The 19,275-nt window shown below is 37.7% G+C and overlaps 1 protein-coding gene across 1 annotated transcript; it reads left to right on the top strand.

Annotated features, from left to right (window-relative positions):
* The first annotated feature begins 1,566 nt into the window (after nucleotides 1–1,566).
* On the top strand, nucleotides 1,567–18,471 carry rps6kb1a (ribosomal protein S6 kinase b, polypeptide 1a). The gene is made up of 15 exons (XM_028467092.1): nucleotides 1,567–1,780; nucleotides 3,497–3,540; nucleotides 4,579–4,699; nucleotides 5,216–5,284; nucleotides 6,322–6,469; nucleotides 9,876–9,933; nucleotides 11,730–11,830; nucleotides 11,917–12,007; nucleotides 12,076–12,166; nucleotides 13,799–13,906; nucleotides 13,990–14,052; nucleotides 14,130–14,207; nucleotides 14,290–14,397; nucleotides 15,391–15,503; nucleotides 16,665–18,471. Exons 1-15 carry the CDS (start codon nucleotides 1,709–1,711, stop codon nucleotides 16,921–16,923), a joined length of 1,524 nt encoding a protein of 507 aa, XP_028322893.1. The 5' UTR covers nucleotides 1,567–1,708; the 3' UTR covers nucleotides 16,924–18,471.
* The last annotated feature ends 804 nt before the right edge of the window (nucleotides 18,472–19,275 follow it).

Raw genomic sequence — 19,275 nt, 5'->3', positions numbered from 1 at the left:
CCTTCTGGTGGGTGTGCAGGACAACAAAGGTTTTTTTTTATTATTATTATTTTTTTAAATTTTAATTGTAATAACAAAGACAACTACATTAATAAAATATTCAAAAATCAAGAAACTAACATAGAAAATAAATAAAATAAAACTATTTAGAGGTCATTCTAAAGAACATTTCCAATAATGTGGGACATTTTTAACAATTTTCTACAAAATGAAAACATGCAAAAACACTGCTTCATTTTTAAAATATCTGTATTTATTTATTTATCCAAATCCAAATTGAAGTATACAAAAAAGAACTTCACTTGTATCCTTTATTTTCAAACCAAAATTAATCAAATACATTTTTATTTTATTTTTATTTGAATTAATTGTTATCTTATTTTGAAAAAGAATTGTACATTTTTGACAAACCTTTTATTTCTTACACATGGCTTTGTGAAAAATAAATTAAGTTCTAATTGTGCAAGATTTGGTCTTTTCCTTTTGAAGTTTATACACGAGATGTATAGATTTATTACCAAAAATAAACATGGGGGGTGAAGTAACTATAGTAACTTTTACTTTGTGTACTAAATAATTGAGGTACTGTTTTACCTGTACTTGAGTATTTTATGTATGACTTACATGTACTTTCACATTAACAATCGAGTCGGTAAAGTTTGACAAACATGTCTTTTACAAGACATGACAAAGCATAACCCACAATAAAACTTGAGGAACATGGATATTCTATAAAACTGAGAGCAAATATTGTGGATTGTATTGAATTGATTTTTTGTAGTTGTAGGGGGTGAGACACGCACAACTGAATTAATTGGTAATTTAGAAAATGTTTCTACTTTCTCGAACAGGCCAAGGGTTGGATTTGACACACGTGGTTTAGAGTCACACTGTGCTAAGGCAACTTTCATCCATTTTCACTTGACATTACATATTGGTGGGTATGAATAGATGTTAAATATTGGTCACACATATACTAATACACATACTAATAGAGACATTGGTAACTGGTGGCCACATGCGGCTCTTCCATTAAATTAAATTACTCCAAAAACAGACAAAATGACTGCTAAAATATACATTGCTCGAATGAAAATGAACAAAATGCACACAATAAACCCATACATTGCTGGAAAACATTCAAAATGACAAGTAAAAATACACAAAATGACTCCAAAAACACACAAAATAAGAACAAGAATAAACAAATTAAATGAAAAAAAAAAATACAAAAAGGTATTGTTGCCTGTATTAATGCTTACATTATACTACTCCTACTATTAATAATAATAATAATAATAATAATACAATTTATTTCAGTCCCAGGGGATCCATGTTACAATAAAAAAACATAATACTTTAAAAGCTGCTCTGTTTAGTATTTTATATAGATTAAAAGTTGAAGTCCTCGATTAAACAACTGTCTGATATTTTGTCTGAACAAAGGAAATCACAAAGTTAACAGAAGTATCTGCTTTTCATTGATAATAACTGTAGAATTCAAGGGAAACCAAATAATTGTAGTACTGCCATTGGCCAGCAGAGGCGCAAGCACCAGGGCGCTTCCCTCGCTGCTCGTGTTGTTTTGGTTAGCGGCTATGCTAACATGTTGTGCTCGCTGCCCGTCTGTACCGGGAATGGCTCTCCATGAGGCGGGGGAGCGGGACTGTGTTTAATCCTATTGAACGCGGAGCTGAGCGCCGGGACCATGGCAGGAGTTTTTGATATCGATTTGGATCAGCCGGACAATAATGTCTCCGACGACGAACTAGAAGACGGGGTGAGTGGAGCAGCAGAAGCTCGGTTAAACATTAGCGCCGTTTAGCTGCTTCCCTTTTAGCTATTCAGAGGCCCGCGATGCTAACTCGGCTAGGGTTCCAATATCGGACAACCCGCGTCCAACAATTTCCCGCTAATTCTCGTACAGCGTTAACCAGTCATTTGTTACACACAATTTAAGTGTACGTTATTATTAATAGTATGTGACCATATTTATATATCAAAATTAGTTTATTGTTCATAATTTGCGCAAGTACCGATATCAAGCCAATGTCTCGCTGTCTGTTTAGCTCATGTAGTGTCATCCTTTATTGTTGTTAATACAATCAGTGACGTTGTTGTCGTAGTTTATTTGTTTTTGTATTTATTTATTTACAACAAGACATGACTATGTGATAAAACCCCTTAAATATGAACATACCGTGTACAGTGCGGAAATATCAGTCCGATATTAGAATCGGTGCTGTCTATACCGATGTTTCTTAAATAAATACACTGGCAATACTTTGAGCTACATGTGTGTTGCGAGTTGTTTTGAATATCTGCTGTAAACGCGTTTTAAGTCGATATTTCCTTACGCTGTTAAAAGAAGAGAGCGTTTACTACATACCGACTAGCTCCTGCTAAAGCTAATGCTCCAGATGCTAATGATTCTCTTGTTTTGGCCAGGTAAGGATTCTAATGCTAGCGAGCGAGCTAATGCTAGTTTTACTTAATGAGCTATTAGTTAAGCTTCATTAAGTTGTAACAGTTTACTTGGCTTTTATTTTGGAGAGTTTATGTCATCTTAAAGCTCAGTTATAAGTTCAGAGGAGGGATGTCAAACTCATTTTAGTTCAGGGGCCAAATTTGGATTTTAGGTGAGGGTGAAAAACAAAATTGTGCCTTAGTTTTCAATGTCAGCTCTATTTACTTCAAATATTGATTCCCCCCCCAACAATTTTTGTGTAATTTAGAGAAATTTTGTGGAACTGTTTGTGAGAATTTACAAGATTTGTGGAAATATTGAAAGTTTTTTATTTTTTCCACAATTTGCAATTTAAAAATGACTTCAATCATGTGATATAAACAAAGGATAAATGCAAGTCCCGCAAACTATTGTCGAGTTTCAATAAATTAGTGAATTGAAATTACTAAAATTATATTATTTTTGTAATTTACGCAATCATTCAATTTTTTTCTATAATTTTTACTTTCTCCCGTGGGCCGAATTTGATGCTCTAAAGGGCCGGTTTTGGCCCCTGGGTCGTGAGTGTGACACATGGTTTAGAGCAGTGGTTCCCAAACTTTTCACATTCCCGTACCCCTTCAGACATTTAACCTGAAGCAGTTTACCTCCTACTCCTGCACACCTAAAAAACATAATGATGTAATGCGGTGTTTTTCAAACTTGGGGTCATGGCCCAAAGTGGGGTCGCCTGGACCCAAAAAAGTTGTGAACCACAGATGTAATGTCACATACAACGTATCCAATGAGGCTTCTGACTGCTGGTAGATTTATATTCTAGTTTCCAGTTTTAATTTTTTTATTCATGTACCCCCTATGACAATTTGCGTACCCCACTTTAGGAACCTCAAGTTTAGAGCTAACTCTAGTAGCTTTAGCTGTTTCCCTTTATTAAAAAGAGCTGTGTGTGTGTGTGTGTGTGTGTGTGTGTGTGTAAATCAGCTTTGCCTCACATTCCTGTGTCCTAAATTGGTGTTGTCTTGTTTTTAGGCTCAGCTCAGTGAATACATGGACCAATGCAGCAGCTTTGACTTGTGAGTATGAGCCACAGAGACCTGACACACACTAGGGAAAGTCATTGTTCATTATTCCCTATCAATTCTAAACTGTTTTCTAAACATTTAGAAAAGATTCAAAGTGCCCTAGCTGTGTGTGTTCCTGAGATGCTGATGTAATCGTTGGTATTACACTTCTTGTGACAGCTTAAAGTGAAAAGACTGTTACACCATCACAAACTACAGAATTAGCACGTAGTCATTAGAGCTCTGAAAAAATGTGGAAAAATCTGATTGCAGTAAAAAGCTGCTGCTCCAACATCAGAAAAAAAACCCACTATTGTAATGATTTATATCAGCTATTTGGTGATCATGAGACAAACCACATAGTATGTGCACATATTCAATCCAAACCAGTCAATAAGGAGCCATCTTTAAAATCCTAACACACAGCACATGTTTTAGATTGTGTCTGAAAACCAGAGAAATACTGAAAGCATCATCATTCAAACTTCAGAATCAAAAATAACTCTATTAATCCCAGAGGGCTAAAACAATACTAATGATAATAATTACACACATGCAGTAAAAAGGAGCAAGACAACACAAAGAAAATGTGCAAATGAAAGATAAGGTGCAAAATATTAAAAATAATAATATTGAATACAAGTGAATGGTGGATCGATAATCAATGCATACATCTCCAGTTTGTTTAAATGGTACGTTACAGGAAATAAATACAGCAGGTTTTTTTAATGCATGGAATGTGTAACAAAAAGAAGTTCACGAAAAATAATCACATTTCTCAAAAAAGAAAATTGGAATTTTGCATTGAGACCTATCCTAAAATCTGCGATATAGCGCTGGGATAGAAGTAGTCCATTCTAGAATCCACTCCAGTACTTTCTCATACCTCCTGTTGCTGACTATTGTAATATCACTTGATCAAACCTACAAAATAAGTAAAAGTATGTCTGATTGGCACTGATATTGTATCGGCTCCATATTGGACAACGTTTACATCAGGCACAGTCGTAACTTGTTGAACTTCTAACTTTTCTGTTTTATTTTATTTAGTAACATGGACGACTGTGAGAAGTTTGAGATTTCAGAGAACAGCGTGAACAAAGGAACAGAGCAGATCAGGCCTGAGTGCTTTGAGCTTCTCAAAGTGTTGGGAAAAGGAGGATATGGAAAGGTGAGCCATTAGATTCCCATTGACACTGCAGATCAACTCGATCTTTATTAGTTACTGTTATTTATCCATGGTTTATTTCCCCCACAGTGTTTCTTTATGTCATCCAGTCATTTAATGGATCTTTTGGCTTATGATTGGATTCATTGGATTGTAAAATTACAGAAAGGGATTCCATATATGTTTGAAAATGTGAAAAGTAATATATGTAAATTCATTTACAATCAATTTTGTTATTACAATGTTTAACTATAGTTTCCTCCATTTTTACTGACCTATCACTTCTTTAAAAACAATTTTACTCTGTAGTTATCATTTTATTGAAAGTTTTTTTGTGGACAAAGTTCCTGATTTTAGTTTTTCTGAAATGATCCTTTATTCAAGTCTTGGGCTTTAGAAATATGTACTAGTTTTCAGAGAAGGTGCAATAATCTCCCCTGGTTTTATGTCTTATATGAAAAATGTGTTTGGTACTCCAATTCTTCTTTAATAACATAATGTTTTTTTTTTCTTTTACAGGTGTTTCAAGTCCGTAAAGTATCCGGCGCCACATCTGGAAAGATATTTGCGATGAAAGTTTTGAAGAAGGTGAGTGAACAATGGTTTTTAAGGACTGGAGCACAACATGGTTGTCCTTAATTCAACCCTGAAACATGTGCTGAACTGCCCTCTAGTGTTCATACATAGTAGTGCAGGCAGATGCATCATCGTCATAATCATGTTTGAGCAGACACAAACGACCTGTGTTAACAGATAATACAAGTTTGCTCCGTGAATATTTAGCTGACTCTAGTCCTCTGCACATTGAAATCATTGATTGTTGTTTTGTGGCTTTTTCAGCAATAATAAGGCTCAAATTACAAATATGAAGCACAGAGAATGTGTTCTAACCAGGGTTGGGGTAATTAAATTACAACTATTTTTTATCCTCATTAAGTCAATTACAATTACATTCTCAATTGCTGAAGTTCATTTCCAATTAATCACAATTACTGAGCCTGAAATAAATAACCTAATGAAAGATAACCTTCCTTCGTGTTAGCTTTCTGTTATGATAACAGATCATGAATCAGCTGTAAAATACACTAAAAGCATCTATCATTTAATTTCTTTACTATCAATTGGTTACCTCGTTAGGCTTCCTAATCAATGAAAATATAGGTTTTAATATTTTTGGTGTGGGCGTCTGAGCCTTTTTGTGTCATTATAGCCCAGGATTAAATTTTTTAGAAATGGTAAAATGTGGGAAAGCTTGATATGAAACATATTCTAATAATTGTTAACTACATATGTGTATAATTGTACATAGAATTGTTACATGGTTCCCCAGCTTTGCATTAAATTATAATGGACCATGTTTTTTAGAATCTTCATGGCAATTACAATTAGAAATTTAATTATCTAAACTCAGTTACAATTTAATTACGATTATGACAGCAACATGTGTTATAAATTACAATTATATTTATGCCATAATTGTAATTAATGACACCAACCCTGGTTCTAACACTGTTTACTCCACCTCTTCAAAGAGCTCCATGTGCTCTTGTTGGCCTGAACTAAAGCAGCTGACTGACTTTATCTGTGTTTCTAGGCTTAATGAGACCTTTTCTGCTATTTAACAGGCAATGATTGTGAGGAACGCGAAGGACACGGCACACACCAAAGCTGAGCGGAACATTCTGGAGGAGGTAAAGCATCCTTTCATTGTGGACCTCATCTACGCCTTTCAGACGGGGGGCAAGTTGTACCTCATCCTGGAGTATCTGAGTGGTGAGTGATTTGATGAGCTTCAGTCTAAATGGGTAACAGTATTTCTATGTGTAACACTTTGGGTATCTAATTACAGATGGTATTGATACTGTAATTCTCCACATAAATCACATTTCCATTCAAAGGCAGCTTTGACAGCTGATAGAGACTACATCACTCTTCAATTTTGAAGAAAGAATGATGATAGTTTTTGGGGAATCAGTAGCATATTCTCTCCTGCTAATGTTCACCAATGTTCCTTCTAATAACTCACTTCACTCCTTTCTGTTTTGTTTCTATTTCATTGGCTTTCCCTAGAATCAGATGTCATTTCTGGCTTTTCAACTTCCTAAAATAATGTCAGATATAATAAATGTGGTTATTGGAGTTAACTATTGTCATTAATTCCATATTTCTCTGCTGCAGAAATGCACCAAAGACACGGGTTTAAATCACTTAAACCTTTTTGTGCAAAATGTAATGTTTGTTACAGTTAGGCTACTCATTTTGTGTTGGAAAAATGCAAATAACTGTGTGATTTTGTCCTAAAACAGGCATGTGCAATTTCTGCTTGATTTTAGTTAATAAAATACATGAAGAAAAATAACAAAATTGCATTTTAAGGAAGTGAATTCTGTATTTTTGTCTGTTTTCTGAGATATTTTATTTATGATTCAAGATGTGCAAAAATATTTTTTGTTGGATGGTTTTTAGGGCCCTATAAAATCCAGTTGTGTTTTTTTTTTTTTTTTTTTTCAAATTTTGTGTTTTCCAGATTATTATTTTATTAATTCATTTTTTTTTTAATTATATGAAATACATTTTTTCTGAAAATATTAGTTTTTAACTCCTGTGAGGAAACAAAATAAATACTAATAAAAAAGAGAACCATGAATAAACAAAAATGTATGTCAAAAATAAAAAAGTAATTAAAAATAATGGGTAAGTTACAATAAAAAGTGGATATTAGGGATGTAACGATTAATCGTAAGGCAGTTAAAAATCGATTCATAGGTATCACAATTCACATCGATGCTCTGAAAATTGAATCGCAGTACTTTTTTTTATATCCTTCTCGTCTAAAAGTGTAGGCAGCGGGCGGAATCTGTTCCTACTTTCTTTCTGGCCGCCATCTACCTTAAACATGTTTATAAGTGATTCCTGACCCGGGGTTTTCACTGGACACTTCTCCGCTGCCCCACAGCACTGATCCGGTATTTCTCCGCTGTCCGGTAATTCACACCGGTTGCGTTTGGAGTGCGCCGCCGTGCGCTCCGGTTGAACGAGTGTGACGTCACGAGACAGAGCAGTTGTCACAATATTTATATAATCGCGCGAGAACGCGGTTAAATGTATGTGTTATAAACACAACAATAAACAGGTCAGTGTTCCTAACGAAGGAGAACAAGAATGTTGGACTCTGGATTTGTCACAGCCACATTTTTTAGCAACAGCCAACAGAGAAGAGATAAAACTGCACCAGTAAAACATGAACTAAATCAAAGTGGTTGTCGTTTACAGTGTAGTTTCAGTATGAGAGGAATCAATGTAGTGGATGTGAATTTGTTTTTACACATTATGACGTTATGGTGATGTATTTACTTAAAATATAATCTGACGGGTTTTATTTTGAAAAGTAACCCGATATTTTATTGCGGAGTACGTGCTTAATTTCCTGTTTAGCTTCATTTGCTCTGTGCTGATTGATGTGTCATGCTCAGGTATCCGCCAGATATAGAAGCCCTGCATATATCTGGCGCAGGGCACCGGACTACCGCATCTAGGAAGGAGCTGACACGCACCGCAGCGGACCCGGTGGAAATTAACACACAGACTAAAATGGAAACCTATCAGCTCCGGTGACGCGGCGGTGACGGAACACAGCAGAGCCGCATCCAGTGGAAATTGGGGGTTACCCCTTTAGCACCGAATATCTGTAATATTTCGGGAATATATGTAAAACTCACATTTTTCTATTAGCTCTGTCTGCTAGCATAGCGTCTCTTCTTCACTGCAAGGATATCTGCATGCCAACCGACCACTGGGTTACCAGCGCCATCTGCTGGTCCAAACAAATATCTGACGTAAATACAGTGAAATGGCTTTTTTTAAGTCTAATTGTTATGGCACAAAATACATTTTCAGTTGCACTTTTAAAAAGAAAAGGAACTATTATGCAGTTTTGCTTTGTTTACTATAGAACCAGAATTTAAATTAATAGGCTTCTTCATTTGTATTATTCCTTTGTTTATTTCATTCAAGATTTATTTTTTGTTGAATTGCATTGTTTTTAATAGTTTATCAAGGGATTCTTTTGACAATTAAATATAAAAGGAAAATAGTACAGTATTTTGTAGTTTTTTTCCCCCCAAAAAATTAAGGAATATTTGTCTCCATTCCCATTTTGTAAAATCAATCGTGAGAGAATCGTATCGTGAACCCAGTATGGTGAATCGAATCGTATCGGGAGTTGAGTGAATCGTTACATCCCTAGTAGATGTATATTGTAGTGACATGGATTATTCTGACTGCTATTTATATGTCCAATAAAGATGTATGAGAGCAGCATTAATGTCACCCAGTTTGCCCTCAGGGATCAATGGATTATTGTATCTGAGCAGGCTTATTAAGTTCAATTTGATAATAAATATCCTAATTTAAATTATCCTGATGACATCATTCCAGACCTTAATGATAAAACAAAAACAAATGTATTTCACCAGTAGGGGCCAGAATATTTTACAGTATCAGAAGTTATCATTGAACTAGGATGTTTCAGACTCTACAATCCCCGACATCGATGGTCTCGTCCACAACAACAGAACAACTTTATCCACAGATCTTCTGTAGCTCTGATGAGATGTTGATCAAATACTGAGCAGGTGAAGCTGATTAAAGCTGATCATGTTTTCATGGAGTGCTGCAGCGCTACTCGAGAAGCGGGCGGAGCTTCGCAGACACATTAAAGTTAAGCGGGCACTGGTGGGCTGAGTATGTAGGAGTGAGTGTTGAGTTGTGTAGTTTTTTGGTGGTTTAGACAATGTTTAGGCAGTGTTTGAAGCGGCCACGACGGGAGGGTGCGGGCAGTGCACCTAATGAGCGGCCCAGGAACATTTCCTCATTAAAAAATGTTCTTTGTCTCACGGTGACGGCATTTCATCCCGATTCTGTCCATTTCTGCGTTGAACAGTGGATTCTGTTTTCAGTGGTTGATTCCTTCCGCAATTCCGTTAACGTAGATTTTATAGGGCTCTAATATTTGATTTTGAAAATATTTTGTGTTAATTATATCCCTTCAAGTAGACACTACCTGGGATTGCACATAGCTAATGCAGGCCATGAAACACTGTTTTTTTTTTCCTGTGTCAGTGTGGATCTTTCTTTTAATGCTGTTGTAACTGTGTGACTGTTATTGTGATGTTTGCAGGTGGGGAGTTGTTTATGCAGCTAGAAAGAGAGGGCATCTTCATGGAAGACACAGCATGGTGAGTTAAATCTGTCTCTTCCTGCCCAAAGACACCATCTGTTTTTGTCCAGTTCTAAACTTAGGGGCACTGCCTAAAATTCAAAGATCACCCCAGTTTTTTTTTTGTTTTTCTCTGTAATATTACAGTGATATCTTTCTTTTTTATTTTTAAAGTAAGATAAGGTAGCCTCCCATGCTGCAGGTACAAAACACCTTTTTGTTGTTTACAAACCTGAATCTTTTATTAGCTGTAAGCCAGGTTCCCACGCTTGAATAGTAAAAATAGTCATGAGTCATGTGTCATGGGGCTTTACCACAACTTCACTGATTCCATGACACCAAATTATCTTAGCTACAATAAACATTCAAAAATGTCTTTTAACTCATATTTAAAAAAAATATAAACCTTTTATAATGCTGCCAACCGACTATTTTCCTGTCGATTAGATTATTACACAACATTTTTTAAAAAGGTTAGTCACACCGCTCCAACAGCCCCGGGCGTTCCTTTAATGTGGTTTTAAAGTGAATCTGCAGCTGGTGTCTAAATAATGTCACCATCTGTGTTGGGAAGCCTGGCCCTCACAGCCACAATTTATCTGTCCATTTTACAAACACCGCCATGTTTTTCCTTGTTTAGGTTTTTTGAATTTCTCTGAATGCTTTTTGGACTCATAGGAGCAGCACAGGACATTTTGTTTGCTTGTGCATGTTTCAGTTGTTTCACTGTAGAGCTTCATATTAATTAAATTAAACTGGGCTTTAAGCCTTTTTAATTTAGTTAATATGAAGCTCTACAGTGTATTTATTCTGTGATGCTTTAGAGCAGTAGTTCTCAACCTTTTCAGCCAGAGACCGGGGACCCCCACTGTACCTGAAGGTGGTTGAACATAGATATGGACATTGAAGAACAGTCATGTGGAGACAGGGCCATCTATAAGGGGAATAAAGGGGAGAGATTTTTGGGGTCCGTCCATAAAGTCAGCAATATGATGGTTCATTGTCCTATGAATCTGTGATGACCACATTTATTTATTTATCTGAATAATATCCAGTTTATTATATATTTATTTATTATTTTTGCCATAGTATATAGTCATCTTAAATGTATAAATCCTTGTTTTAATCAGAAAAAATGGGTTAAAAATGACCAAAAATAGTGAAATACTGACGTATCATTATGAAACTGGCAAATAATGGGCATGATAATTGTGAATGTGGTTAAATTGGCAAAAAAATAAATAAATAAAAAAGGCATGACATATGGTGAAAAAATGTTAAAAGTGACAACAATGGGTCAACATATGCGACATTAGGTGGGAAAAGTGGTGGAAAGGGTTTATAAGGGCTGAAAATGTTTTGAAAGAAGAAAAAAAAGTGCAGAAAAGGCATTGAAATTTGATGGAGAAGTGGCAGAAATGGGAGTAATGTAGCAAAGATGCCTTAAAAGGAGCAAAAATATTGCAAGAAAATGTGATGAAAATTTTGAAGTTTAGTATAGTTGTCATTGCAGAAAAAAGGGTAAAAATGTGCAAAAATCTGCTCAGTGTTTAAAAGATATTCCTATTTTCTTGAAGGCATTTGGTGAGCTCCCATTGTCTTGCGACCCCAAATGGGGTCCTGACCCCAAGGTTGAGAACCCCTGCTGTCAAGAACAGATATGTTGTTGTGCTGCTTCTATTTGAAGTTTAAAGGACATGTTACGTTATTCTTACATCCGTCTGTCCTGTTCGTCCTGTGATGTGCTCATGGAAACATGGATTTAATAGATGTTCACACCAACCGTAAGACATTTGTCTTCTATTCTCTGGACAGTTTCTACCTGGCTGAAATCTCAATGGCATTGGGTCATTTGCACCAAAAAGGCATCATCTACAGAGACTTGAAACCTGAGAACATCATGCTCAACAACAATGGTAAAGATAACAAATGAGTCCTAGTGTTCCTTGGAACTGCTTTCTGTTGTTAAATGCACTTTACCTTTACCTGCCTTGGTTTTCAGGACACGTCAAACTCACCGACTTTGGTTTGTGTAAAGAATCGATCCACGATGGGACCGTCACTCACACCTTCTGTGGAACCATTGAATACATGTAGGACACACACTAATAGTGTTTGATTACATAGAAGTCTGGCTCATTCTACCGTTTCCCCCCTTTAGGGCTCCAGAGATCCTGATGAGAAGTGGACATAACCGGGCGGTGGACTGGTGGAGTCTGGGAGCTCTGATGTACGACATGTTGACAGGAGCAGTAAGTGCACTCTCAGCTGAATGCTGCACCGTGTGATTGGTTTCCAGCTGAACTTTAGGCCCTGTTTACACAAGTTTTGTTGCGTTTTGGCGGTCCATTGCCACGGTAACGGCGTTTTGGTGAAGACTGAACTTTAAAAAACGGGTTCCAGAATGGAAATTTTTGAAATCACTTCCCTCTCCGTCTCCGTGTAAAAGGGAATAGACACTATCTGTGTCACGGACAGGCTAGCTTTAATCAGACCTACAAAGTTAGACCCAACTCAAGGCCGACATATTACGGCATAAAGCTGATCTCTCAGTCTGAAATCATTTTTGTCTGATACTATTCATATTTGTGTGCGGGGCGCACATGTAGAATGATCTGAGGCAAGTTTCTTTAATGACTAGTCCCTCGTTCTGCATACAACTGTAAACATGACAAGCAGCATCATGTGATGCTACAGACGCTACGTAGAGGTTTATTGCTGAAACACACACAACTCAGAGAGCTGCTTTTACATATGCGACGCACAGCAATAGGGCTGCTCAATTAATCGAAATTTGATTAAGATTTTGATTATTATACCCAATGATTACAAAGATAACATAATCGAGAAAAAACTAAATAAAACAAATCCACTATTCCGGACATCTACAAATAATAAAGCTTGGCACACACACGTTATTAATACTAACTTTGAATTGTTTAATCCACGCACATGCAAGCTCCTCCCCTCCGCCCCGCCCCTCTCAAAGCCAAAGCTAGTCTGCAGGCTAACATGAGGAAAGTTGTGGCTAGTGGTCTGAAACATGGCAGGACAAATGCAGCAAAAACACTTGGTAAACAAGTGGCAAGTCATATTCTCATATATGGGAACACTTCGGGTTTGATGATGAAGACATAGCGCAAAGACATACTTGATTGTAGTGTTTGAAGGATTTTATTTATGTTTAAAGAATATATTTTATGGTTTTTTTGTACAAAAATTAAACAACTTATTGGTTAACAAATAATCTTTTGAATAATCGTGATTTCAATTATGACTAAAGTAATCGTGATTAATCGAGCAGCCCTACACAGCAACACGACGAGTCATGAACGAGTTGTTTATGCATTTTATAACATCATTTATTTATGTACCAGAGGACAGCCTCCATTCACCTCCTCAGGAAACATTTGTGCTTCTTTCTCACGCTTATTTAGACACATCACCTGACCGTTATTTTCCCGTGCAGCGTCTGACCCGAGTCTAACCAGAGTCTGTGTAAAAATGATTAAGCGTGACTCTGGGTTTGGTCTAATAGCTCTCAGTAGGATTGCAGCACTGTGGTTGTTGTCAGAATCTGGTGCAGGCATGAAATATGTCTCCACTGATTTAAGTGACTGAAATAAATCAACCCTTTGTTGGAGAAATTCAGTTAAATTCCAAAGGCTGCAGCTCTACTTTTAGTTGTGTTCAGAGGAATTGCAAAGTCATACTGCCATCTATTTGCCTGGCATGTAAACTACATTGTTTTTTATGCTCCCAGCGGTCTCGTAAACAGAGATTGTTTTGAAAACGTTGCCGTGTGAATGCTGAACTTTTTAGAAACAAAAGGAAAACGTTGTGTAAACAGGGACTTTAGTGTCTGACCTGCTTCTCTCCATCAGCCTCCATTCACCGGAGAAAACCGCAAGAAAACCATTGACAAAATCCTAAAATGCAAACTCAGCCTTCCACCCTACCTCACACAAGAAGCTCGGGACCTCCTGAAAAAGGTGAGCTGAGGAAGACCTCGTCCCCCTCGTATGGTGCATCTGTGCTAAAGCAGAAAAAATACTCATTAAACTCTGAATTTCAGCTGCTGAAACGAAATGCGTCGCTGAGACTTGGAGCTGGAGCAGGAGACGCTGCTGAGGTCCAGGTAAGTGTTTGAGCCACTGAGCTCAGTCCAAGGTTGTGGGGACGCATGTCATGTGACTGCTACTCTTTCTCTCCTAGAGCCACTCCTTCTTCAGACACATCAACTGGGACGACCTCCTCGCTCGTAAAGTCGAGCCTCCTTTCAAACCTTTTCTGGTGAGTTTGTTCCCACAACTTCGTCCGTTCCTGGTGATCCATCTTTTAAACCTCTTTAACATGTGGACTTGTTGTTTGGCAGCAATCTGCTGATGACGTCAGCCAGTTTGATTCCAAGTTTACCAGTCAGACTCCAGTGGACAGCCCAGACGACTCTACACTCAGTGAAAGTGCAAACCAAGTCTTCCTGGTGGGTCACTAGTAGACACGTTCATCAGCAGATTAGTTCACCTGCTGCAATTTCAACTCTTTCAAAAATGCAGAATATTTTTTTTGGAATTTTACGTTGTCACTTTGAAATAAGTGGGTCGCATGTCTTACCCTCCCCTGAACAGTTAATTCAGATTTTTTCATCTTTATATATAAATATATATAATTCACTGATTTAAAATCCATCCATCCATTTTCTGACCCACTTATTCCTGTTTATCAGGGTCACGGGGGTCTGCTGGTGCCAATATTCGGCTTTCATTGGGCGCTGGGCAGGGGTACACCTGGCGCCACAGGGTGCCAGTCCATCGCAGGGCAACACAGACACAATTATTCACTCTCATTCACTCCTATGGGCAATTTAGAGACTCCAATCAACCTTACAGTCTTGTTTTTGGATTGTGGGAGGAAGCCAGAGTACCCGGAGGAAACCCATGCATCTTAAACAACTGTATTCTATCCTTTCACTTTCTCAAATGTAAATCTAGTTCAAGTGAAATGCAATATAAAAAATACGAGTCACTTTGTGGACTAATTATAACCAATTTTTGTTAAATTTGAAAACTGTGAACCCTGCAAATATTGTGGAATGTTATAGAATTTATGTATTTGGAAGGACTGAGATATCTACAAGTGAATTATCTTATGTCAGAATTTACACAATAATTTGTGTTTTCTCTGTCTTTTTTGTCTTTTGATTGTGTTTTGTGCACTTGTGCACAAAAGACAATCAATTTACCAAGATCACTTCAGCAAAAAGGAGGAACGTTATCGTATCATATTTTAACTATATTTGTGTCTGACTTTAATTATTGATCTACTTTGGTCACAAATTGACAACTTACACTATTTTTCTTCTATTCTGTTCATTTTTGAGAGTTGAGCAAACTCATCTGACCTCTGATCCTTTTTTTATTTTTCCCTGTCTGTATCGTTAATGTTTGATCTCTCACACTGTTGTTTCTTCTGTCAGGGTTTCACGTATGTGGCCCCTTCTGTGCTGGAAAACATCAAAGAGAAGTTCTCCTTTGAGCCAAAGGTTCGCTCACCACGCAAGTTTCTAGGGAGTCCGAGAACGCCTGTGAGGTAAGAGCTCGTCTTTATGAGAGGAGCAGATATAGACAACTGTCAGCTTGGGGGACACATTGGTTTAATTTTGTGCAGCCTCTCAAAGTATATGCACAAAATGAGTAAAAAAAAAAAAACACAAAACAACAGAAGAATACAGCAAAAATATACCAAGTGACTCCAAAACCACACAAAACTATTAATATACAAAAAGTTTGACTGCAAATATATATATTGACACCAAAAATGTACACAAATGACTAAAAATGAAAACAAATTTACACAGAATGATTTCAAAACAAATAAACAAACAAAAACACACAAAAGAAGAAGAAAATTTACAAAATGATTAAGAAAAGCACAATATACGAAAATTACCTGTTATTACTCAGATTGGTTGATATTTCAAAATACTGACATAAATGTCCATAATGTCTGATAAAATTTCAGTCAGTGCTTTACCCTGACATTGATGGTCTCATCCACAACAACACGCAACTTTTCCCACAGATCTTCTGTGTTAACATCTCTGAAGAGATGTTAGCACAGTGAGCAGGTGAAGTTGCACAGAGCGCCGCTGCTCTACACGAGAAACGGGCGGAGTTTCACAGGCACATTAAAGTTAAGCAGGCACTGATGGGCTCTGTATTTAGTCACTGCTGATTTGTGTAGTTTTTTGGCAGTTTAGACGGTGTTTCAGGTGGTTTAGGTGCTGTTTAATGCAGCCAAGACGGGAGGAGGAGGGCGGCGCGCCGAATAAGCGCTCCCCAGAAACATGTATTCCCCATTAAAAAAAAAGGTTCCTTTCTTTCCACAGTGACGCATTGCATGCCAATTCTATTCATTTGATATTGTTTGTGATTCCTTTAATGTGGATTTTATAGAGCCCTATACTTAATTTGTGTAATAAGAAGGATAAAAAATATCGACGTTTGGCGCCAGTGAATCGATAACGTATCGCGAGACAAAACATGGTGATATATCGTCAAATCGAGATATTGTCACACTCCTAATTTGTACTGGGTTGTGGGTATTTTTTCCCACAGCAGGTGTTAAAGCTCAGTATTTTTTACTAGTCATTAGAGGCTGGTGTTGGTCCCTAAGCTGAACTAGTGGAGAATGATGGACCACAGTGATCATTCTGAGCGCTAACTCATGTTCTTCTTCTTTCATCTTCAGTCCGGTGAAGTTCGCCGGTGGCGACGTGTGGCCCCGTGGCCCCTCGTTAATCAATAACTCCTCCCTGCTGTGTCCCAGTAGCTCCCTGGATCAGCCCATGGACGTAGCAGAGCAAATGGACATTAGTGGAAGTGGTTCATTGGAAGTGTCTGCTCCACTTCCCATCAGGCACCCATCGGGCATCAATGCAGGCCTTTATAAAAAGCAGACGTACCCCATGAACTCTAAGAGACCAGAACACCTCCGTATGAACCTATGACCCTCAGATCCTTTGCAGACCTTAGCTCTTGTGCTTTTCAATCAGAGACTCAGGCACGTGGAGGAAATAAAAAACGCTGTCAATCACCAGCTCTTCCAGCAGCGCCTTCTTCTTCCTCGTCTGCATCCCACTCCTCATCCTCAGCTCATCAGTAGGATGTGAGCTCACTGCTCAGAGGTGCTCTGTTGTGACTGTCTGAGGTCTGATGATGGTTTTTTGGCATTATCGTATGAAAACATGGTGCTCCTGTGCTCCATGTAGTGTTACACACCACTTACCTCAATCCCAGTGGGCGGATGAATCCAAAAGCATTGCAGCTCAGAACACCAGGCTCCGTGTGTCTCAGGAGAAGCTGCTGGACCCGGTTCTTCAGGAGGTCTCGTGTTCTTCAGGGTGAATGTAAAACACGTGAAAAGCCTTTTTTGATGAGTCACTAAAACCCAACTCTTGGGCTTTGGAGATGAACACAGTCCAATCATCTGAGCCACATCGCCATCACTGCCTCCTCCTGTCTCGCCATTACTTTGGCTAAACTGGTTGCTATGACTACCACGAGGGATCAATCGTTCCACGTCCCATGTATGTCCACACAGAGTTTGTTTAAATGTATGAATATGGATTTATGCTCAGGTAGACGACACAGACTAACAGAAGTAACTTCAACCAAAACGTTTAGGTTGTTACACTTTGTTACAATTAGTCTGATCAATTCTATTAAAAAAGTACAAGAATCAACACATTTAATTTCTACAAATACAAAGATAGCATTTTTGCTGTAAACCTGTCAGGAAAAATTATTATTATGAAGTTTTGAAAACACAATCTGAGATTAAATAATAAATAACTCCAACAGTTCATGAAGTAGATCACATGTAGATTATAAGATTTGTATATGATCAATATCTATAAATAAAGAGGATCTTTTAGGTCAAACTGAGATGTTTAAAATTGACCATTGTTAGAACCAATATTACATTTTAACTGTCACACCAGGAAGCATCGTGTGTGTGTGTGTGTGTGTGTGTGTGTGTGTGTGTGTGTGTGTGTGTGTGTGTGTGTGTGTGTGTGTGTGTGTGTGTGTGTGTGTGTGTGTGTGTGTGTGTGTGTGTGTGTGTGTGTGTGTGTGTGTGTGTGTGTGTGTGTGTCGCGTGCGTGCGTGCGTGCGTGCGCGTACACTCAGACTGTTACAATGGAGATCTGTGTTTTTTAAGGTCGACTATTCCACTATATTTGTTCTTTTTTTGTAATATTTATTTTAAGTGCCACTGTGTTTCCTTTCCAGCGTCCACACTATGCAATCTTTGTATTTATTATGTGGTATTATTCCATTATTAAGGCAGCAGAATGTGTGATACACAGGAGCAAGACAGTGCCTTTGCTATCCCAGTTACATCATGTATGTACCAGTCAGTGACGTGTCTCGAGCACTAGGGTTGGGTAGCCAGGGCGTTGCAAATCGAGACCACCAATGTCAACACCAATAACAATTCCATATGTTTCTGCTGGCAAGTGTTAATTCAATTCAACTTCATTTGTATAGCACAATTTCCAACAAAGTCATCTCAATGCTTATCAAAATATAAAATTCATAATAAAAAAGAAAAAACCCAACAAGATCCACATGAGCAAGCATTTAGCCATCTAACAAAATTAACATAAACACCATTAAAGAAACAAACGATTATTTGATATAGACTCCATACTCCATACTACCCAACAAGATATATCTCATGACACGGCAGCACATCTGTTGTTTGTGTTGGAAACATGGCGAAAATGACAACTCAGTGAGGAGCATCCACAAAGTCGATCCTTCCTTTTCACTGTAGAAAGTACCAACAATGTTCTGACCTTACCTTTACTGAAGCTCTGGTAGCTCAGGTGTTGGTCTCACATCTTTTAAAAGCTGTCGTTTTTCTCTATCATCTCTAGCGCTGTCATTCTGTCTGTAGTGTTATCCCGCCCACTAGCTAGAGAACGTAGCAGCAGCGGTCACGTGATATCAATTCACTAATGCACTGTGAACTTACGTATAGCATTTAGCATAGCACCGTTATGTCCAAAGGCAGTGTAGAGAGCTGCCTTTGGACGTAAATGGTTTTCATCTTGTGGAACCGACTGCTCATGCGCAAACACATAAAAACACGCTATGGGAACAGAGGCGGAGCAGCAACGTGCTTTTGAGAAGGGGTGTGGCCTCCTGCCTTACAGCGGTTAGGAAATGTTCAGTAATTTAGGCTATGAAAAGCAAAATGCTGACACTTTCAAACTTCTAGGTACTGTAGGCTATCGGAAATTGAAAAATAAAGAATTTATAATTATATTATAATTAAAACAAATAATCAAAATATC

Source organism: Gouania willdenowi, chromosome 14 (assembly GCF_900634775.1).
Source record: "Gouania willdenowi chromosome 14, fGouWil2.1, whole genome shotgun sequence".
Classification (NCBI taxonomy): Eukaryota; Metazoa; Chordata; class Actinopteri; order Blenniiformes; family Gobiesocidae; genus Gouania; species Gouania willdenowi.
Note: the sequence above shows the minus strand (reverse complement) of the source record. Positions and strands in the feature narration are given on the sequence as shown.